The sequence below is a fragment of the Falco naumanni genome, chromosome 1 (assembly GCF_017639655.2).
Source record: "Falco naumanni isolate bFalNau1 chromosome 1, bFalNau1.pat, whole genome shotgun sequence".
NCBI classification, from domain to species: Eukaryota; Metazoa; Chordata; class Aves; order Falconiformes; family Falconidae; genus Falco; species Falco naumanni.
Window position 1 is genome coordinate 50,651,760 of NC_054054.1, and position 24,058 is coordinate 50,675,817.

The window sequence follows — 24,058 nt, forward strand, 5'->3', positions numbered from 1 at the left end:
AGTGTCTCACCCAGCCCCACAGAAAAGAATTTCTTCCTATTATCTAATCTAAATCTACCCTCTTTCAGCTTAAAGCCATTACCCCTTTACATGCCCTTGTAAACAGTCCCTCTCCAGCTCTCTTGCAGGCCACCTTTAGGCACTGGCAGGCTGCTGTAAGGGCTCCCCAGAGGCTTTTCTTTTCCAGGCTGAACAGCCCCAACTCTCTCAGCCCGTCTTCAGAGGAGAGGTGCTCCAGGCCTCTGATCATCTTTGTGGCCCTCCTCTGGACTCACTCCAACAGGTCCATGTCCTTCTTATGTTGAGGGCCTCACAGCTGAACACAGTACTCCAGGTGGGGTCTCACCAGAGCAGAGTGAAGGGGGAGAATCACCTCCCTGGACCTGCTGGCCACACTTCTTTTGATGTAGCCCAGGATCCTGTTGACTTTCTGGGCTTCAGGTGCACACTGCTGGGCCATGTTGAGCTTCTCATCAACCAACACTCTCCAGTGTTTCTCCTCAGGGCTGCCCTCAATCCATTCTCTGCCCAGGCTGTATTAGCACTTGGGATTGCCCTGACCCACACGCAGAACCTTGCACTTGGCCTTGCTGAACTTCATGAAGTTTGCATGGGCCCATCTCTCAAGCCTGTCAAGGTCCCTCTGGATGGCCGTCCCTCTGGATGGCATCCCATCCCTCTGGATGGTAACCCTTCCCTCCAGTAGGTCAACCACACCACTCAACTTGGTGTCATTGCCAAACTTGCTGAGGGTGTACTCAGTCCCACTATTCATGTTGCTGACAAAGATGTTGAACAGCACTGGTCCCAGTGCTGACCCCTGAGGCACACCACTTGTTACCAGTCTCCACTTGGACATCGACCCATTGACTGCAAATCTTCAAGTGAGACCATCCAATCAATTCCTTATCCATCGAGTGGCCCCCCCCATCAAATCCATGTCTCTCCAGCTTAGAGACAAGGATATTGTGCAGTACAATGTCAAATGCTTTGCACAAGTCCAGGCAGATGACATCAGCTTCTCTTCCCTCATCTGTCAGCACTGTAACCCCATCACAGAAGGCCACCAAATTTGTCAGGCATGATTTGCCCTTAGTGAAGCCATGTTGACTGTCACCAATCACCTGCTTATAAAAGTGTTTTGTATTCACATTACACTGGTATAGACAACCTGTATCACATCCCATACAGCAAAGTTACAGAAAAAAGGAGCACATTCATAATGCCAGAAGCTGTTCTATTCCAAAATAAGACTGCAGTATCACTGAACAAGAGAAATGGAAGTTCAGGTCATGATTCATTCATGTTGCAAGGAAGCATGTATCAGGTATCAATAATTTACGGTGGCTTGTAACTATCCTTTGCCATAGGCTACTGCTCCCAAACTTTTGCTAGTAGAAGAAACAATTAAATGCTTCTCCTTTCCTTCAATGTAAAGCTGGCTGTCCCAATTGACTTTGCCAGGACACGGCTTGAGAGCACCTGCACAATGCATAGCATAGGACAAAGTGCTGCCATTTCCAGGGGCTGTGGTGATGACTTTAATTGATGCAGATTGATTCAGACGACCATACCTATCTAGTAATAGCACTACATTCTTCTTGTCTATGCTATATCTGTCCTGAGAATAAACACAGAATTTTGCATATAAGGTTGCCAACTTTTATAAATACTAATTTCATTATGGAAAGATTCCTAACTTAAATATGGTGACTAAAATTTCTGTTGAGAAGAAAAGCCTGTAAAAAAATTAAAACAGCAAGAAAGCTATTAAAGCAACTTCACATTAGAACTCAAGTGAAAGAATTAATAAGCTGATGAAGCCATACCCTTCCCTGTAATGTCTGAATTGCTTTAAAGTGAACTCTTCATGACAGCATTTGACGTAATTAGGAAGCTCCACATTTTAATTCAACATTCAGGGCTTGAAAAAATACCAAAAGGTGTCTATCTCTTTATTTTATATAATTGCTAGAATTTAAATGAAAGTGGTAGAATAGCAATTTAGGTCCCAGCTTGGTTACTGTAAAAGTGCTGAGAGTCTGCTGCAATTTTACAATCAAGTCATTCCACAAGGAGATACTGACAGTGAGCACAATAGTGTTTCCTGGATTTGTTGTTGTTACGTAATGTGCTAGGAGAGACCTCTATTTTTATTAAGCAGATAGGAAATTCTACTCACTGAAACTTTTCCATTCTATTTCCAAAATGGAACCCTTAAATCTAATTTATATATAATATAAAAGTTGTCACTAGACTTCACAAATTGCATCTTCTTTATAATGACTTATTTTAGAAATAGGGTAGGGAGAGGAATTTGGCAGAGAGAGTGACCTTTGCCTATATCTATAATTAATGTTTTTAGGGGTTTTAAGTGCATTTATTGATTTTTGGACTACAAAGAGCACAACACTACTGGGTCACATACAACATTCTTCTGTTGTAAGATATCACTGGAACATTAACAAAATCAATGAACCCAAAGCCTGATTGGAACCTTGTGAAAAAATGAGTGTGGGTCTGTTACAAGTGAAGTCACTTAGGACATAATTTTTGTGTACCGACAAAGAAAAAGAATGTGAAATGTTGTCAGTTCTTATGAAATACATTCCACAGATACAAAAGAAACTCACTGGTTTTGTGAAATTCTTTAAGACAAGAAATCAACCAGTGTTACATAGCCAAAATGAACTTTAGTTCTAGATACACAGTAACTCAGAACACATAAAAGGTGAGTCTGCAAAACTAATCATCTCAGTTGGGAATGGACAGAATCAACAGGAAGACCTGGGCTTTTGGGAGCCACCTCAAAGGCACAGGACACTAGTAGTAAAGGTTATTTTCAAAACGTTTCAAATCAGCAAAATGTAATTAACTTTTCATGAAAGTTACAGAAAGGAAACCTTCTTACCTTTGAAATCACTACCGAAATGCATCAAGAAGAAAAGCATACAGTATGCACCCAAAACCAGCTTTCCCAAGTCCTGTTCTTGTGAATGGATTCTAAGATTTCAGTCTACAAAGAATCTGAGAGGACTATGCTTTTTAACACCTCAGCTGAAAGAATCAGAGACACTGAACTACTTGAACTGTTCATCTGTATTTAAAAAAATCCCCCAACATGATTCAAACCAAAGAGTTAACAATCTGAAAGTGTCAAATCTAATGCTGCAATCACTAAGGTGTGCTGTATGGCATCATTTGTGACACATCTGGAATCTTAATAGTGTCCAAGTTGACACCGAGTTGAGAGTGCTTCTATTTTCACAGAATAACATAGTTGCTAAAGTTATGTTTCGTTTTAATATAAGGAACTTCGGTCCTATAAACAGAAAGGATCAGAAAATTTTCCTTGCAAGTATGAAGCTTTACTAGTCTGTCATTCTGCTGGCAGCACTGTTCTAGCAAAGGGTGAATAGAGCTGTTAAATCAGTGTATATATACGTGACCTTCAGTATGGAGTGTTTTTTCCAGCACCCATGAAGTGTCTACAGTGATGACAAGTTATTTTCTCAGTAATCTTGTGTGTATATATATCACAAGATGATATAAGATTTCATGTAGTAATCTTACTCTGCTCAGTGGAGTTACCGTGACATATGCTGCTTTGTGATATAGAATGGAGTAAAATTGAGCTTTATAATGTAAGTCCTGACAAAAATAGTAAGTGAAATACCAGTAGTGCCAATGAAGACAAGGCAAACAGAGCCCCCATTATGGGCTTTGTAATATCTCAGACACAGTCCTTGATTTTTAGAATTAATATCACTGGGAAATGGAATGTCTGACAAGAACAGAGGTGATTTTTAAGAGGGCCATTGACAGAAGCGACCTCAATTTAACATATCAGCTGAAAGATAGTACCTCTCATCATGTAGCTGCTTCTAAACTCAGTCTTCAGTGACAGCATCAAATATGAATCAAAGTTCCAGGGCAAGACAGCAAACAACCTCATAACTTTCTGTTCCAAAAATGAATACACAGTGAAAAATTAACACTTCCTGGCAGGTAACTCCCATTGAGCTCAATGAAATTTGGGTAACTAGGAGTTTTCAAAGATCTGCCTAAAATCACTTGTTTAGCTCAGCAAGTTAGATGTAAAGTCATAAATGAAACTTCTGGAGGCCAACCCTGTGCTCCTCCCCACCTTGAAGCTGACCATGTCTCTTCACACTCCCTTTTTTATATTGGATTCAGGTGAGCCAACTGGTCACACTGATGCAAGGAACTGGCTGCAAATGGAGCAGAAATGTAAGGGAAGAGTTTAAACTTCAAAAGTTTAAAACATAGAACCAAAGTTCTATGTCACCTCTACTATTAACTTTGACCAGCTTATGTCTGATCTCCTATTGTCTTTGCTTCACAGCCCAACTATCCTACATTTCTGTGCCCTTAGGCTGCTGTAACAGGACCTTCTTCCCTAGACATGTTGCTTTTTACATTTTTAGCCCCACATGTAATTTCTATAACCTCAGGAACAGGAAAATCTCCAAAGGAAGTTAACATCTCATTTACTAGCTTCCCAAGTTTAAAATTAATATTTACAATGTTAATAAAAAATTCATATTTACCATGGCAACCTGTATCATACATATGCTACTGATGAGAGTGAGAGAATCCATTAAAAATAAAAATAAGTAGGCATAGAAATGAACCATACACATTTCTGGACATATGACACTTCCAAGGGAGGAGGAAAAAAAAAAAAAAAAAGAATCAGCTCTATTAAAAATCCAGATTTTCACATCAATACAAAGGAGACTGGAACATGAAATGTTGGGAGTGAATTATGAACCTTCAGTTTACAGGGACCTTGCTCAGCTTGGGTCTGTACAGCCTAATATGGAGAAAATGAATCATCTCAAAACAGAAACTGGATGTCAAATCTCAGTTTGGTCCTACTACAGTGTAAACCATATATTCTTCTATTCCCTTCTGACACTTTTACTTCATTAAAGCAGAAGCTTTGGAAAAATCCCCATCAGCCTAAATTCTTTTGTACCGCCTGTTTTGCTTTTTTTTATAACCACAAAATATTCTGATACAACACTAGAAGCTTATTTATTAATGAAATCAAAGCTCCTCTCCCCACCTCTCCCTTGATTTCTGGATCGTCTGTAGAAAATACCAAGCATGAGCATCTCATGAGTACTAACCCCAATTTGTTTCTACAGAAGTGTCATGGTTTAAGCCCAGCTGGCAACTATACAATTGCTCACCTCCTGCTGACCAATGCCCAGCCAGTCCCCGAGCAGCAACCAGCAGGCTCCAGCCAACTCTTCCCTAGTTTATATACTGAGCATGATGTTCTATGGTATGGAATATGCCTTTGGCTAGTTCAGCTCCCTCACGACTTCTTGTGCCCCTGCTTACTGGCAGAGCATGGGAAGCTGAAAAGTCCTTGACTTAGGGTAAGCATCACTTGGCGACAACTAAAACATCAGTGTGTTATCAACGTTATTCTCATACTAAATCCAAAACACATCATTGTACCAGCTACTAAGAAGAAAATTAACTTTATCCCAGGTGAAACCAGGACAAGAAGGTTTTTGCCTAATGAGGTATCCAGTGAAACATTTCAGATGAAGCACATGATATGGAACAGCATCCTTCCTCTCAAATGGCAAAAGCTTATCTCACCCACCTGAAAGCCACAGATTCAAGTTACTGTCCTCTTCTATCTGTGCTGGTTATAATCATACAAGCAGTTGCAGAGGTAAGCACAATTTATGTGTATGTGTGTATTCAACTGAAGGGAAGAAACTCTGAGTGTAGTCTCTCCCAGACCAACAATACATTCAGAACAGGTCACTCTCATGCCTAGCAGAAGTAACTCTGCTGATTTCAGAAAAAGTACAGCAAGGATAAATTTAGCTCTGCACAAAATAAAAAAAAATAATAATAAAAAAGAGAACTTTACTGCAGCTAAACAATCGTTTGTACCCTACCTTCTCTGAGTAGACATAAAACATCAGAGGAGAAATACTCAGTATGGCTTATAATTTTTTTGTTATTCCTGATGTCAGTTACTGTCAAAAAAATAGATATATTTTTATAACAGTAAAAAACAATCACTTCTATACTTCCTACTCTTCTTTAACTAGGGAAAAAAGATACTAAAACATCATGAATTACTATTTTAAATATAGGATTTTTATGTGCAATGATTTTATTCCAAATAGTAATAAATCAGGGGAAAAGGTTTGCTCTCCTTGCAAAACACAGGATACATTAGGTACAATTTGTTGTTATTGATTGTCAGAGGTATTTAGAGAACACAAGGTATGATATAAGAAGAATATATTAGTTAAATATTTTCACAGGCATGTTCTTTTCATTTCAGAACTTTAGAAAAGTAATAGATCTTTCCAATCTGCCGTATGTTGCCTGCCACTTCTGTGTGGCATATGGGGCAGCGTTTCTTGTTAAATACAATGGGGGTTATTTTCAATATGGTCCAAGCACCAGGTAAGAATTTATGGTTAAATCATATAAATCAAAATTATCTTTTTTAACAACTAGGAACAAATGAACCAACTTTGACATGACTAAAAAGAGATCTTTGTAATGCCATTGCTAGCATTACATGCTTTCTGACCAAGAAAATAAGTGGTTGGTTCAGTCTGTGTTACACATAGATATGCTCATCAGACATGGTAGTATCCTGACACTAAGTTAATCTGACCATTACATGTATTTCTGTACTATACATACACTTCATCTCTGGCACCAACGTATGTTAGAGCATCCAAGAAACATCAACAATAAGCAATAAGGATTTGGCTCATCACAAATCTTGCTGAAGAAAGATGTTATGATATAGAAATAGCAAACTTGACTTTCCCTACAGTTTATGAAGTCCTTCCTGAGTTTAAACTGCTTTTTCACTCATCCCAAATATTTGATCTTCCTTCCTATTCAGTTAGAAGGAACTAGTTATCCATATTTACAGAAGGAGGCTCTTAAGGAGCATCCCAAGCCTTCTTAGGCTGATAGTTTGATTTAAAAGCCTGTTTCCTGAGGTTGTCTTAGGGTTCAAAACAAGAACAACATGCTGGTAAATAGTTAGGAACGCAACATGAGACATAAGGAGGTACTCATATGACTCAAATCAAGGTTATGGTGACCCTCACATTTCTTGCCAGCTCACAAGACAGAGCACAAAATGCAAGAGTCAAAAGACAGGATATCTCCTGAAATAGCTGGGTAAACCACTGACAAGGGTCATAGTCATAAGAAATATTGAGTGAAGCTGAGGAGAGCACAGCCAGGGAAAAGAGAGTTAAGACCAGAAGACAGGGGATGATTCTGGAAGGCAGACTGGAAAGGACATAAATACATTTGCCAAAAGCCAAGCAGACACACAAACATGGGATGTGCAAGCAGACAAGCCTCAATGATGTAAAGCTGCATACTGACTGCAAGATAGACAGCAACTTGCTGGGCCTTAAATATCTTTGAGAAGCTCTTCTTTTAACATGCACATGCTTGTACACCAGCTGCAATGGTACAGCTGATATAGTAGGTGTAGAACTGTAGCTTACAGGATTTTTGTAGAAGTATTTGCTAGAACTGATGTTTGAAGAGTGATTCAGATACCTAAAAATAGATATCTAAAAACATTTTAAATGAGACTTCATTATGAAGCTGGTGGAAACAAAACAAGACTTAACTAAGGCCTGTGCACTTCTGGAACAGCTGCTGGAGGCCAGGTGGTGTATGTGGGGTGTTCTATAACAGGACTGCATACATATAGTACTCGGATCACTTGCTTTGTAACTTACACGGTGGAAACAACAGAGAACTGTGCTGCTAGCCCAGACAGATATAAAAGTTCCACAGTGGTATCACTGGCCAAAAAAAATGAAGCCTGACACTCAACTTATCCTTTGACCCTTTGTAGATCAAAACATTGCTCGGTGTTAATAATGTATTACTGCTTCCAGCCTAATACCACCTCTGTCTCACATTACATGTCATCTCACCTGCTGTGCTCCAGGTGATCTTCCATTCCAGAAATAAATGTAACAAATTTCAGATAAAACTGGAGTTCAAGTAAAGCAGGAGTGCTTACAGGGCAAATGGAGGAATGCTAGAAAATGCATTCCAGAAACTCCCTAAACACAGTGAGATTTCACCACAGGGTACAGGCCTCTCTAGAAGAAAACAGAGACAGTTCTACAGGAACAAGTTTCTCTAAAGCAGTGATTTATATTTATCTAGGTTACAGATTTATTGAAACTAGAATTTCACCTAAATATACAATGAAAATATATCACAGAATGCAAGCAAAATCTGATGAATATACAACCCCTGTACAATGAAGTATACTACAAATTTTCTGGAATGTCAAGTGAAGAACATGTCTGAAGACCAAAATATTTATGTGCATAAGCAGAGATCAGATGCACAATTTCAGCCATTCCATTTAAAATTTTTGCTTATAGCTTTCCTAAAATATATTAGGAGTTTAAAATACTGGTATTCCTCTATGTCAACTGAGTACATGTCATTAATACAACCTGAAGAAAATAAGAAGAGAAGATACACATGCAGTCAAGTTGTATTTATCGTTAGCACAGTGTTTATCCCACTATAGGGTCAGGCCTATCTATTATTTTATGTACTGGCTCTGGCTGGAATGGAGTTAGTTTTCTTCCCAGCAACCTGCATGATGCTGCATTTTACATTTATGACCAAAATAGTGCTGACAACATGCTGATGTTTTAGCTGTTGCTGAAGAGTGGTGCTTACAAAGTGCCAAAGCCTTCTCTGGTTTTCACTTGGATCCCCCAGCAAACAGGCTGGGGGCGGACAGGAGGTTGGGAGGAGACATGGCTGGGCTGGAACAGCTGACCCAAATTGACCAAAGGGTTATTCCATGCCATATGTCATGCTCAGCAATAAAACTGGAGTGGGAGTCTTTCCAAGGCAGTCATTGCTCAGAGGGTGGCTGGGCATCAGTCTGTTGGTGAGAGCTGGCAATTGCCTTTGAATCACTTGGTGTTTTTTTTCATTTTTTCCCTTCACTTATTAAACTGTCTTTTTCTTGACCCACGAGTTTTTCTTGCTCTTGCCCTTCTGATTCTCTCCCCTATTCCTGCTGCAGCGGGATGTAAGTGAGCAGCTGGTGGGTGCTTTGTTGCTGGCCAGAGTCAACCTATCACATTGTGCCTACAGAGGAAGATAAATGTATCCTGCCTTTCCCATTCAGTGACTGCCTGAAAAGTTGAGACTGTCTTATCACCTAACTTAATCAGCATTTTGCACTTATTTAGTGATATGCAGAGCCTTTACAAAGGCAGGTAAGATCTGAAAAGTAAAAAGCTGGGTAAATTTGCTTTGCTGCCTCAGAATTGCCCCCAGCTAGGAATTTATTCCTTACAAACCATAAGCTGTACCAAAGAAATTGCCATTAATGCATAAATATTTCCTGTGCTATGCTCTTGCTTGACCTTACTTGTAGTGCACTGGTCAACTCCTTACACGATTTACATAGTTTAGCTGGAGTTTACTGCAAAGCTGGGTCTGAAACTGTTATTTGCTATGTGGAGAACCATGAGAACAGGTCTGGTAAGCTGTCTTCTGGCAGAAAAGTGCACCATCTACCTTACAGCTCTCCGTTATCTCTGAAACCTCAACTTCTTGTTTGTACATCTTTTATTCACTTGGTGTTGTACCAAGGCATTAACAATTGTTACTGTTATTGAAAAACAACAACCAGCAGTCCAAAACTGCTTCTTTTGTTCCAAATAACAGAAAAGCTGTCAAATCAATGTGTAGACAGTTGCTAACATGTCTGCAGAGCAGTATAGAGCTGTATGAGACACAAGCTGCCTCAGATAGTAGTTGCTTTACAGCAGCACAACCAGCTTAGAGCTAATTAGCCTGACAATGTACCGTGACACTCAAGCAGTTTTTCTAGCACTTCCAGGCTACTGCCAGCATTCAACTTCTAAAAAATTAGCCTGGGTGGATCTGTCCTACAGAGCAAACATCACTGTAATAATAGTACAGATAGACCATTCGGTTTATATGCATAATGTAGAATTAGGAAGATCAACACATTAACAGTTCATAACTGCAAAATAATTCTACAAACATCTTTCCTATTTAATTATCCTATTTTACTTAAAATAACTCCAAGATAACTATACTTCTCATCTTCCTCAGCTTCTTCAAACTTGCACATCCCATTCCAAGGAGGGAGTGGATTTTTATAGCTACAACATGACAGTAATTTTATTCATTAAGACTTCGCCAGCCAAGGCACTTGGGGAGTCATAGAAAAGCAATAAACACATATTTAAAAAGACACAATAGAAACATCAATTTTAAAATAGACTTAAAATACAAATTAAGCATGCAGGAAAAGGTGGTCTAATAAACTACAGACAGCTCCAGTCATAAAAAAGCTACAAGCTCTTTGAAATGGAATAGTCTGCTTTGTTCAGTAACGAAGATAAATTAAAAGAGAAGTCACAGCAGGGCAGGGATTCTCCACCTTAAAGCTTTACCATAGCACTAGCATAATTAGCAGCCAGCACTAATACCATGAACCAGAGCAGGGGGTATCAGTCACACCGTTTCTAGAAATGAACGCAGTGCTGTTGAAGCAATGTTTAACATCAAAAAGGTGAGGGTGTTCTTGGCCATAAATCATTATGAGATCCTAAACAAGCTCACCTTCAGCAAAACCTGAGAATGGGTGAATAAGCAGAGATGAAAACAGTGTGTTAAAAAGGCTCTTCCACCCTAAACTGAGCAGATGTGGTGATGCAAAGTGCAGAGCAGAAGGTAAAAGAGGAAGGAGAAGGGACAGCATAAGCCTGTGCAAAATTCAAGGACCAGCAATGGGTTGAAAAGCCAATGAGAAGCAGCTTGTCCAGTCAAATCAGAGAACAGTGTAGAGACCAGGAGCTGGTAATGGAGTCAGAAAGACTATGTGGTTTCAGCTACAGCGGCAGAATTCCTATTTAACACATTGCATGGTAGTACAGATTTCCTTCCCAATATTTTATTTTATAAGCTCCTAGCACAAGAGCATTCATGGTGCTGAACCAATAATTTTCAACCAGTTTTTGATTGATTAATAACACATTAACCTGAGGTGATTCATAAATCTGAGGTGACCTTCAAAAGAGCAGTGAAAGTACTTTGGGTGACAACTATTAGAAAACTTAAAGCAGCCATGCTCTTGCTTTCTGAACAAGGTGCAAGTACTGTGGATGTCAAACAAGGGCTTTCATTCATTTCTGTCTTTACCTGCCTGGCACAGGTTTTACACTAAAATAAAATCCAAAACCTGGAGTTATACCATAGATATCAGTAACAGAACCCACATGATTTTGAGGTAAATCTGACAAACACACACACACCCACCCTTAAATCTCATTAATCTAACTTTAATGATGATATGAGCTCCTATAACAGGGTTGAAGTTGTGCCTTCACAGATGCTTGTGGAAAGGGATCAAAGAAAGTGTGAAGCACTCAATTCAGAGACAGGTTTAAGTCCAGGTTCAGAAACTGCAGTCTCCTCATAAAGCACCAAAAAGGTGTTAGGTAGATTTTATTCATGTAGCAATCAGATTTTTGGAAGCTTTTTATTCCCTTCCACTCCAGCTATTTTTACCTGAACTCTTTGTCTCCATTCTGGCCAGACTCACCTAGCCAGATCAGGATTGAATGGAGCACAGCAATGGTCCCACAGGAGTATTCACCCACTCATTAATTATGCGTAGAAACACAATTAAAAGCTCTTGCTGCTTTCTAGAGGAGTTGAATAAAAGCACAAGATAACCTTTTAAAATGTTGCTTTATGCTTCTTTCATTCATAGCTTTTCAATACCCTTGCACAACATCAGCAGAATGAGCATTCCTCCTTTGTTAGCCAGCTGGGTGCATGAAGAACAGCCTACCTAAGAGGCTGAATTGTGAATCAGAGCACTAAAATATGCCTAAACGAGCTCTGTGCACTGGCCCAACTAATCATGCCATTCAACATCCTGTCAGTCATCAGAAAAAATATGTAAAAAGCAAGGGAGAAGCATTTGCACAAGTCACACCTGAGCAATAAATAGCCAGGCTTCAGGCTTTTACAACAGCACTACTGGCCACCTTTTCCCTTTAACTAATACAAATCACTTGTACACAAGGGCAGCAGAAAGGGGCCCACAGCAATTAATTCATCAAACCTTAAAGAAAAATTAAGAAAGAAAGAAAAAGGTAGATCTGATCGTCAAAATACCATTTCAATAACAGCACTTCCACTGTTAGCCTGTGTACAGAAACAGATACAAACAACTGCTGTCTTCTTGGCAAATCTGAATGTGACAAAAGAGATCTGACCTCCTCTTCTGTCAACATCTTCTGGTAAGTTGAAAGGCAACAGTTTATTTTTATGAAAAATATTAAGAAAATCCATGACGCCACACTAAGGATCACAACTGATTTGAAAACTCTTCTCTCAACGTTCAATAAATTTGTCTTAAGGTAGAAAGCGACATCAGCATGATAGAAGATTGTTTCTGTGCATTTGAACAGTGTGGTTCTGACTGGTAACTAGACTAAAGTAAGACAATGTTGATTGACAGAGGTTTTTCCATTTTTGTATCTCCAGGAAAGTTACAAGACATACATGAGTGCCCCTCCATAACATGAGGGCTCAGAGAACAAACTGTAATAGACAGCCAGATTTGTAAATCCTTGGGATACCAGATGATTTATTCAGGAATATTACAATAAATTGTCTCTGAAATTGTGGCGTGCTGCTTTGGGGATGGATCTCTTCAGTGTCCTCCCAGGAACAGAACTTTTGTTATTCTAAATTGCTCTAATTAGCTCTCTTCAGAGCCCTGTGGCTATAGCTATTAGATTTCCAACACAGCAACAACATTCTCCAGGCAACAAGATGGTTACAAAATGTATCTTTCAAACTAGTTAGCAAAAAGCTATGGGAACTCAAAGAATACCCTATAATCAGAGCAAGATGTATGATTCTGCATTTTCAGCCTAAGGAGAAATGAGGCAGAAAGAAGGTAGTACACATTCTCTTTTGGGAGAGATTTCTTAAAATGTCTGCATTAAAAATTATAAATTCTGAATGTACAAATTAACCATCTTAGTACTGCTTTCATTAATAGAAAGTAAGGTTATTGTCCCCCCACCATCCCAACATGCATTTCAGGATTTAAAGTTTCTGGATTCGAATAATGATTTAATCTCTACTGTCCTCTGTCTGAAATGGATCCAGGGTGTAGCTGATCCTCAGTCTCAATAATCCTTATAAAGGAATATTTTTTTATTATTATTTTATAAACAAGGATCAGTCCCTTAATTTTACACTAGACATCTTTCCACAATGGACTATGGAATACTATGGTTAAGTGGTCTTATCTGCAATCTTTTCTAAAGGGCACAGGTATGAATAACAAGTTTGTCTTTACTGCTATATTGTTCAGTAACAGTCTTACAGCTAAATTAACATTTTTAAATGCGATTAGGTATTTCCTGGTAACTGGCCTGAAAGGTCACTGCTAGAATATTTACAAAGATATTTGGGGGTTATTTTTTTTTTTCACTTGCTCTCACCATAGCTCAGTGTTTGGTTCTGATTAGGATGACATATAACACATCTGATCAGAGAAGAAGTGATACCCTTTTGCTCTTATCCTCAAAACATTAATAATACAGTTCAAATTTGAAACACAAATGTAATGGCATGCTGTTTGCTGGTTGAATATCAATGGACTATATCTTAGCATTAGGAGACCGAAGTAGTTGGTTTTGGCTTTTTTTTCAGAGAAACAGAAATGCCTTAATTTTTCATTTAACTTCTCAAGCACAAATTGTGCATTTATGGCATTTTGTATCTCAAAGGATTACAAGTCTCTACTACAAGTGCAATATTATTAATAATAAAGAGACTTATCATTCAGTTGACATTTTTAATTTTCAAATTATAACAAAAATTCCCTTGTGCTCTCTAAACAACTTTCTTGTAATGTACTGAAAGATTACTACCCTTAATCTGTAGTTGTGGAAATGAGGTTAAATAACTGCACAAGACCACAAAGTGAATCACTAGAGGAACTGGGAATTATATCCAAATTACCTGATTCTATCACTAGTTCACAGAAATTAGAGGTTAAAGTAACTTGTAACCACATCAAGTTGAAAAGTGGCATCTGGTTAATGTTTTAGAAATCAAGGTAAGCATTACTTATCATCAAATCATATTCAAACCCAGTATTTATGTGAGGAGCAAAAAACCACTTGGTATTGAGAGGACTGCTCCAGAACAAAACTGTTCTTGTTACTGAACGTCTGTGACTGCCAACCAGGTCAGGCAACAGATGCTGAATACTCATTAGCCGAGTTTAAAAAAAAACAAGCAACAACCCACTAGGTGGCACTACAATTAAACCAAAACGGACTGAAATCGTGTAAGTCAGAACAAAGCATGAAAAAGCCTTTTTTTTTTTTTTTTTTTTGTCACAGCTAGACAGTACTAAAAGCCAGTATCAGTCATGATGAAACAAGCTCCACACACACTTGCATGCTCTTTTGTGCTGCATATGCTATTTACTCTTGACCCATCAGTATCTGCGCTAGCTGTGGGTTTTTCTGGACAGCTGTTCAAATTGAGAAAATCACAACAAAATTCATTTTGACTGTGAAGTATCTTGAAAATTTGCTTGCTAAAGGGCTATGAACTGTCATTTGGGGTAAACTGGTCCTAATAGAAGACAGAACTTGTTTCAGAAATCTCAAGCACAAATGTTTTTTAATAAATGATTAATGAGACATGCTGGCAATGGGCTTTTCTAAACCTTTTGTTACCAATTCTGTGATTTTGCGATCAGTCATTAATCAAGCACAACTTCCAAAGATGGTAGGCAGAAGAGAATGAAGAAAGGCTGAAATAGGAAGCTACATACTGAGTGTCAGAGAAAAACAACTGAAAAGAAAGATGAGACAGGTAGACTGCTTGTCTAGGTTTTGTAAGGAACCAATAATCTTTCCAGGAAACATTTTAAAAACAATGGACCCAAACATCCACATACCTTCTCAGTCTCATTTCTTTGTGACTTTCTGTGGCTATCACCTTTAATAGCTGTTTCTATTTTTCTCCTTGTTCTCTCTGATCCTTCCTCAGCATTATCAGCATCTTCAACAGATTGCCTCAACTACTTCTTTCAGTATTTCTGATGACAAAGGTTGGAATTTGTGGCTTATCTACCTTCCAGAAAGCAGATACTGCCAACACTACAGCCACTCTGTGTATGGACAGCACATGGCATAGACCCTTTTGCTTTGCTGTGTTCTGCACAGGCAAGCTGTTGGACTGTACTATCGTCACATGACAAAACAGCGATCACCAAAACATAAAAACCACAGACTGCAAAAACATGTGGTTCTTTTCTTAGAGCTGTTGTCTGTTGTTACCAAAGAGTGTTTCTTGGTATGCTTTAGCTCTTCCAAATCTCACAGGAAGAGAAATCCACACCCATGTAACTGTAAGAGACAGCAAGAATCCTTGGGATCTAACAGTTGTCACAGTATGAGGCCACCAACCTTGTTACACCATTTATCCTGCTTTCTGCAGAGGCCATGAAGCAGTAAGTCATAAGACAGCAAACCTGCCAAATAAGAGTGCACTCTGACAAAGTTTGATCGAAATTAGCAAGATCCTAACTTCTGCAGGATTCTCATGTGGCAAGCCAGAAAGGTCTTCTGAGGCTTCTTTTTCAGTAATACTTTAATGATGCACTTGAATATAACATTTTCTGAATTTGGATTATGGAATCCGCATCTTATCTATCCTTCAGATTTTGTTTGGAAAGTGTACAAATGCATGCAAAAATCAGGTCGACAGCTGGTGTTCAGGCATCTGTGAATAATCTAGCACTCACTGTATGATAAATGCGTGACCTTGGAGGCGGGTTTTTTTTTCCTTTTTAACAAGATTATGACAAACTAATTGACAACACTGCCAAAGAAGTCATCCCAGTATCAGCAAGCAGGGTTTCCACAACCCCCAGTTATGACACTTGCACAAACAGGTTGCACATGCAGGTGGCCAAATTTGGAGACAGTGAATTAGCAACATTATCCCTTTTAATGAAAGCTCAACATTATAGATCACAAGCACATATACAGTTGTAGGGAGCGTGTATAGACAGGTGATGAAAATCTTGGTGGAGGTTTGCAGACAAAACTATTGATGGATGCTACGATGTATTTCTGACAGTGGTCAGTAGTAACCGGGTTATTCAGCAGTTAGAAACACGAGCTGCGATTTTCAAAATTTTTCAGTCACAATAGAGATGTGGATGGATTATTTGCCTGGACGACCAGCAGCCACCAAACTCTCTCCAAGTTGCACTGACACGTTCTGACAGGAAAATACTGGCACCTGCCCTCAGCCAGTGCCCTGCTAACTCCTGCAGGCTCTGCGTCCCCGACATTATGCTTTAACACCCTGCGGAGAGGCGGCAACCACCCGGCGGGACCCACGCCCAAGACGACGGCGACCCGTCCGCAACCTCCTCCACACGACAAAATGGCGCCGGCCCCATCCGCCCGCCCGCCGCGCCTGCGGCCACGCCCCCCCCGCGTGTCACTTTCTGGCACGAGGCGGGGCGTGGAGAGCGCCCCCCAGCGGGGCTCCCCGCAGCGCCCCGGAAGAGCTACTGTCCCCACCTCCCGCCGCGCCTGCTCGGCCCGAGCGTGCATCCGCGCCGCGGCTTGGTTCTGGGCCGCGTCACTCTCAGCCTGCCCGCTCGCTGATTGGCGGCGGCCTCACTGTGGCGCGGCGGGGCGGGTTGAGGCGGTGGGTGGGCAGGAAGGCGCTATGGCGGCGGCGGTGGCCCAGTGCGTGCGGGGTGCGCTGCGCCCGCGGTACCCGCTGTTGGGCTTCTCCCTGAGGTGAGGGACGCGCCGCGCCCCCCGGCCTGCGTCGGGCACGTCGGGATGGGTGGGCGTCCGGGGCCGCCTCGCCATCGCCCGGCCGGGCCGGGAGGAGAGCGGAGCGCAGCGCGCTGGGAGCTTCAGCCCCCGCGCCCCGGCCCTCCGGCTCTGCGCCGGGGAGCGCAGTGCTACGGCCGGGACGCGCAGGTGCCGGCCCCCGCCGCCCTTTGCTGGCTTCCCTTACCCCCTCCCGGGAAAGCGGCCCGTCCGGGCATCGCGGGGCCCTCCTGGCCCCGTCTGGAGCCCGAGAGCCTGCAGGCCCGACCTCTTGCTGTGGCATGCAGGGACCTGCGGCCTGTTGTCATTGCGGCACTGATCCACCCGCCTCGTCCGTGAAGCCGTTTACTTGGGGAGCTTAGCTAGTTCAGCCTAAGAAATGTTAGGAAGGGATAGATAGGCCTTTTCGTGGAGGCTGGCCCGTTCTTGATATTTTTGTGATAGAGCAGTGGCACTGAAGGTGCTTTTCTGTTGTTCCCCAGCAATCGGCAGCAACCCGCTGTTCCCGGTGGTGTGTTTGTTGCAGGTGATTGCATCACGTAAACTGGATTTGCTTCCTGAGTATTGGGCTGAAAACGAGCTCATGTTCCCCTTAAAAGTGCTGCAGCTTTATAAACTGAACATAATGGACACTTGCACTGAATATAATGGACGCTGTTGCCCAGTGGTTGTTGTTACCTCACAGCAAAGTTATTTTCTCTAACAGTGTAGACGGTCTAAGTTCAGTTACTTCTGATGCAAGGTTCTGCAAACAGTTTTCACAGACTTAGAATTGTTGTATTAATTTTTGGTTTAATGTGAGAATTTTGTAGATATTGACGTGTCAGAATGCTAATATCTAATGCTAATATTTTACAAAGTAAGCAACTCATTAATATTGTCCACACGTTTTTGTCTCAGGACTTCTCCACGACTGCTTTGTGTAGCAACACAACAGAAAAATACAGGTCAGAACTTGGAAGAGGACCAGAGTCAGAGCCAAAATGAGCAGAAGGTTGAACCCAGCTCTGCTGAAAAAATGCTAACTGAAGAAAAGGCCAAACTAGAACAACAACTGAAGGAAGTTACTGTAAGTGTCCCTTTGTTATCAGGTTGCATGCCTTACAAACTGTAAACCTAAGAGTATTCATTATGGGTTTTCAGTGCACAATCTGGATACAGTTGTGTGATTTCTTTAAACTTAAGAGTAGATGTACTGCAAGACCTGAGATGAATGTCTGGTCCAAAATTAAAATTTTGCATAGTTTCTTTCCAATTTTTGGATGGAATTGGACCTTCTCTAGCTGGAAAATTTGTTACTGAGTTTCGCTGACTTCAGTTAGGTTTTGCTCAGTGGAGAGATAATTTGAGAGGTAACTTTTTGAAGCTCATGCAAGGGTTTGAGTGTGTCTTCCATGTGTGTATTTGCATATGCCAAGAGCAGGCTTTCTGAAAACAAGTGCTGACTTTTCAAAGGTGGAGGTTAATGATTCTTTGCTTTTATATAGTAGTGTACTTGTTACATATTATTTAGGAAGTGAAAGTTTCAAACCTTCTTTGTTGGAAAGCCCTTCAAACACACAGCTCAGGCATCATGTTCCCTCTGTTGCCCTGATGTATTTTGGATTCTCTCCCATGCAAATGCAGCAGAGGGTGAAGGATGCCCTTTAAGGTGCGAGGCATGGATTAAATAAAGGTGTTGCTTTTCTGGATGAGTGCTTTATATAAAATGTCACTGTTGACCATTTGAGACTTTGACAGGTAGCTCAGAACCTTCTATAGAAACAGCACCTATGGATCATAAGAGGATTTAATTTCATTTCTGTTGCCCTTCCCAAAGCACTGAAGGACAAAGCTGAGATGCCATTTAACATTTCAGTTGACAGCACTTGCTGCTGGCTACTTAATGTGGCTCTTCAGTCAACTTGTTGACTATTTTTATTCTGTTTTGAGATTATTCATTAGCATGTGAAGGTCAAGCATATTCAGAGTGGAAGTCCAACATGGAGTTCTGGCTTAGGTGGTGAAGCACTCAACTTGAAGTGCCTAAGTTTATTGAATTTCATTCTTGGTACATCTCCTGCTAGGTGGCCGTATTGCTAGGAATAGACCAAAACTTAACCTGATCAACAGATGAGTTAGACTTCATAGTTTGTAAAGTTTGAAAAAAGTGGAGGATGGTCTGTGGTATGTATGGAGAGGGAAGAGATGGTTTGAAAGACGTGGCTGACTTGAATCTCTTTTGCCATAGTGTCAAAATACCTTATGACTAATGAAGGCTTTCTGTGAACACACATCAGAAAGAGCAGAAGTCTTTGGTTTGTAAAACCTGAGTAGAGTTAAAAATTTATTCCGGCTGAACTGTTGACAAATACTGAGAGTCTGGAAACCGATCTTATTTCCTTTCCCTCACTTCTGTTTGCACTAAAGTGAAGCAAACATCTGCCTCTGTAGGAAGGATGCTGTGGTAATTGGCATGTTGTCTTCAGATTACTCTTTAGATGGTAGGTTTATGCTATGTAACTGTTTAAAATACTCTTTTATACTGAATATGCTGGTTTGAATTATTGTCAACTACCCAACCACTGGGAATTAAATCTCTTCTGTTACTGGTTTTTCTTCTTTAGGACAAGTACAAGCGTGCCTTGGCAGATGCAGAAAACGTGAGGCAAAGAAGCCAGAAACTGGTAGAAGAGGCAAAGTTATATGGTCAGTGAAGGCTCCTTTTGTGCGTATTCATAAGACCCAGGAAATGCAAAGCTTGACAAGTTGTACTTGCCAGTGATTCTGACTGCTTGGTTAAAAATTATATGTGAGGCATAGAGGTTTGAATGGTTCCACACTTGCATCAGGATTGTAATCATCTCGCTAGACAAGGGCAAGACTTAAACTGCTAAAGTCAACAACTTGAAATGGTCTTTTAAATTTGGTATGTGATTTCCTATGTGTGCTGCACTAGTAGGTTTTCCAGTAAGGGTTGCAGCCTGAAGGTCTCAGAACTGACTGCAAAAAAATGAACCAAGAGCATGCAATACTAGCTTTCCTTCTGGTTTGGTTTTGTCTTGGTGTTTGTTTTGTGTTTGGTTCTTCTTTGCTTGAGTTTTTTCTTTTTTATTTAGCCTTTTATATTTGAGTAACTTTTCTGTTCTGTTGAAGCATTCAGATAGAAGTAATACCTTAAGATGGGTGGATTCTTTTCAGTGGTAGGATTATATAATATAAAATAATACAAAAATGTAATCACTGGCTATGAGGAGTGCTAGAAACATCTTTCTTGAAGAGCCAGGCCACTGACATCTGATTGAGCTTTTTGACAGTTCAAACATCTGTAAAACAGAAATTGTATGCAAGTACAGAACAGTGCTGTATCATCTTGGTGTTTAACTGTCACTGTCTTGAAAAATGAGTTGGTCTTTTTTGTCACACACTATACACAGCTGTATAGTTTAATTCTGAGTACAGAAGTTTTAATTTCTGAATACAGGGTCTTCAGTTAACGTGTACTGTAAGAAAAAGCATTTCTTAGTTACATAATCATGTACCATTTTCATGGATGTTTGAATGCTTCATCCTGAAGTTGATTTTTCGTAAGTATCATTTCACTGATGTGCTATTTAGTGCAGAAGGACTCTGAGTTGTGTCTGAGCTCAGAAATGATACAACAGAAATAAATATTAAAATAAAATTTCTTGTGAAAACTAAGTTACAGATAATCTTCATGATTGTAAGTTTTATCATTTGTGTATGACTGCTTTTTCTGTTGGAGGAAGAGAAGATAATTTCTGAGACTTGCATAAATTCACAGAGATGCAGTCACAGACATCTGCAGAGATAAATTATGCAAAAAAAACCCTCACCAACCCCAAACCAAACCAAATCACCTCCTGAAGAGTTTGGTTATTTGGTTTGATCCAGATCACTAGACAATTGGTTAATCTATGTTTGGGACACTTTGGCCTTAACCACAGTTTTAATTCAAAACCTCAATTCATTTGTTCGTATTTTTAGAACTACTTGGACAGTATTAGTTACTGTTCTGTAAGAGCTTAAGTCTTTATGTAGTTGTGCAGTTGTTGAAGTGACACTTTCCTAAGAAGTAGCTGATCCCTATAGATCCTGCAACATGCTTCTGTAGTTCAGGGTTTTTTGTTTGTTTAAATTGAAGGCTTGTCCTCTGACATGCTCATGCTGCTTTTTGGTAAGGAAAAAAACACCTGAAATGTGAGCTAGAATTAAAAAGCAGTCTGTGGCTAAAAAAGGAAAGAACAAGGCTACCAAAATGCAGTGCAGTTTGTCATTGGCTTACCTCTATAGAAGTGTGTTGTTCTACTGAATGGTTTTGTTTTTTCATGATTTCTAGAGATAGTTTTGTCCAGTGAGATTAGTCCAAGTTCTTTTAGTGTGAGCCAGAGAACCAGCTTCAGGACATGGACTATTGTTAAAGAATCGCTCAGTCTTTACAAGGCACAGCTTCTGACTCTATAAAAGTGGTTTGTAGTGGGAGGGAGAGACGTGAGTTCTTTTGATTCGGGGAAGAATCCCTGTTCATCTCTTGGACTCCTCATCAGTCTGACTTCATGCTTTTTTTTCCTGCAAATACTTTCGCACATCAAACTAGAGGGTAGGAATAGGACAACATAGTACTTTGAACTGTAGGTGAATCCCAGGATGAGAAAGACATGAGGAAACTACATTAAGGCAGCTGAAGATTTTGGTAACTTCGGTTAGAATTTTGGCTGTTAATGTCAAGTCATCAGCATAGCTCTAGCTCTTGTAAATATTAAGTTGTAATACGTTTTTTTCTATAGAACTAGAGGAGGTGGTGTGGATTTCAAGATACCTGTAATAGTTCTGTATCATCAAGTGAAATTGGGAAGGACACTTTACCCCAAATTTTTATAGTATCACATCTCTCGTAAAAATGTTAAAGAGTACAGATTATTGCTGTAGGGTTTGGGGTTGTGGGGATTTTGTTTCTTGGGGGCGGTTTAATGCTTGTTCCCCTCAGTGGACTAATCCCATTCCCTTCTATTTTATTTCTTTTTAGGGATTCAGAGCTTCTGTAAGGACTTACTAGAAGTTGCAGACATTTTGGAGAAGGCAACAGAAAGTGTTCCAAAAGAAGAAATTAAGGATGAAAATCCTCACTTGAAGAGCTTATATGAAGGTCTTGTCATGACAGAAGTACAGATTCAAAAAGTGTTTAAAAAACACGGCCTGCTCAGACTGAATCCTGTCGGAGCCAAATTCGATCCCTACGAACATGAAGCACTGTTCCATGCTCCCATGGAAGGGAAGGAGCCTGGCACTATTGCATTAGTATCCAAGATTGGCTATAAGCTGCATGGGCGTACACTACGGCCTGCCTTGGTGGGTGTTGTGAAAGACGCTTAGCTGCTTAATTTGAGAATTTAAAATGCCATACAACTATTAAACAGCTGGATGGTTTTTCTCTTACACCATGCTTTCCTCATTCCTCTGCCCTCTCAGAGGTTTAAATGAATTGGTTGAGGTCTCCCAGTGAAAATGAAGCAGCCCATGAAACTCTCCTGCTTAGTGGCCTCCAACATCACTGTTCTGTAAGCTCTCTTCTTAAGTGTGAAATACAAGAGCCATTAAGCTCTGTGATGGTTTAGATTAGGTAACATTTTTTACAACTATTGCTACCGAAGGTGCATTAAATGGAATGGAATGAAACACAAGAATTTTGCAATCTCACGCTTATCACTGTGTGTAGACTGCAAATTCAAATGGTGGTTCACACACTTCCTTTTATTCTGTAGAATCTAACATGGCAGAAGTGGCTTAAATAGTACAAATAACCCATTTTCTGCAAGCATCCATCAGCTTTTAAACACTGACGTGATAAATGCCCTTTTTAGTCTATTAAAAAATAACTTCTCTCAACAACTGAAATTGAAACCTTTGTGAATTCTGACCTGTAAATAAAAGGAAATGTAGGCTAGACATATTTTGTAATTACTCAACCCTTTTTGTCTGTACTAATGTTGACTCAAGAAAACCATCTAATACTTGTATGGCATTGAAGTACCAATAGAATTTATCCTATCTCTGGATTTTTAATTTAATATTGTATAAATTGGTTTAATCAATTTTGATAGTCTTGTAACTTCCACACTTTACAATCAGTTTGTTATGCAAACTGTAGTTACAACCCTGTTGAAAGTCAGAATACCCAAAGAAGCGAGCAGCTGAGAGTTTGGTATATACTGTCTTTTAGAATTACATAAATAATTGCATGTAAGTGGCTCAAACAAAAATGTGAACTTAGTTTCATTTCAATTTCTTGCATTTATTCAGCTTGGATCTTAGGTTGCAACAGAACTTCTCCCATGTGCAGCCCTTGCCGTATCTAACTCCACCTGCTGCTCCCAGTCCTGCAGAATCAGGCTAAAATACAATACGTGATTAACTGAGTGCTTTGTCCTATGTTTGTCTGGTCACATGGATAGCAGTGGTGGAACTTGGCAAATTACACCACCGACAAAGCATCTGTCCTCTTGTATCCTCAAAGCCCATACATTTAACACACAGGACAGAAATTTCAAACTTGGCATGTTACTAGGGCCTGATAAACAGTAAGTACTGCTGAATTTTTCACCCTTGTTTCTGGTTGTCTTGGATTAAGTTCTTACCTTAAGGTCAAGTATCGATTATTTTTCTTGGTTCAGATGCAGAGTTTCAAACAGCTTACTGAACACCAGACCTACTCACGGTGAGAAGTGATGACTTGCTCTTTAAGACCTTTTTCTCAGTGCTGGTTTGCCTTATGGGAACCAGTTACATAGGAACAACCTAAGTGCATACTGCTGTTCAAGGGTTAGTCATGTTTAAGGACTCATTCTTTCTTCTCAACTCAGAAAGAAAATCAATGCTTTGACTGGGCCAGGGAGGGAGAGTAATTTTTGGTGCATGTGAGAAGACAAATACAGTGTTAATTTTTCTAAACTAATCATGTACAGGGATCAAAATGCAAAGATTGAATGTAGAACTACAGTGGGGCAGGGGGTGCTAGTGGGGAAGAGGTTTCCATATACTTAAGTGAATTTGGAAGTAACTTCTTTCCATCTGGGTTAGAGCACGCTGTA

At 40.1% G+C, this 24,058-nt stretch overlaps 1 protein-coding gene across 1 annotated transcript; it reads left to right on the forward strand.

Annotated features, from left to right (window-relative positions):
* The first annotated feature begins 16,801 nt into the window (after positions 1 to 16,801).
* Positions 16,802 to 23,386, forward strand: GRPEL1 (GrpE like 1, mitochondrial). Its single transcript, XM_040593470.1, has 4 exons — positions 16,802 to 16,931; positions 17,871 to 18,039; positions 19,577 to 19,658; positions 21,997 to 23,386. The coding sequence occupies exons 1-4, from the start codon at positions 16,858 to 16,860 to the stop codon at positions 22,341 to 22,343; spliced, it is 672 nt and encodes a 223-aa protein (XP_040449404.1). The 5' UTR covers positions 16,802 to 16,857; the 3' UTR covers positions 22,344 to 23,386.
* The last annotated feature ends 672 nt before the right edge of the window (positions 23,387 to 24,058 follow it).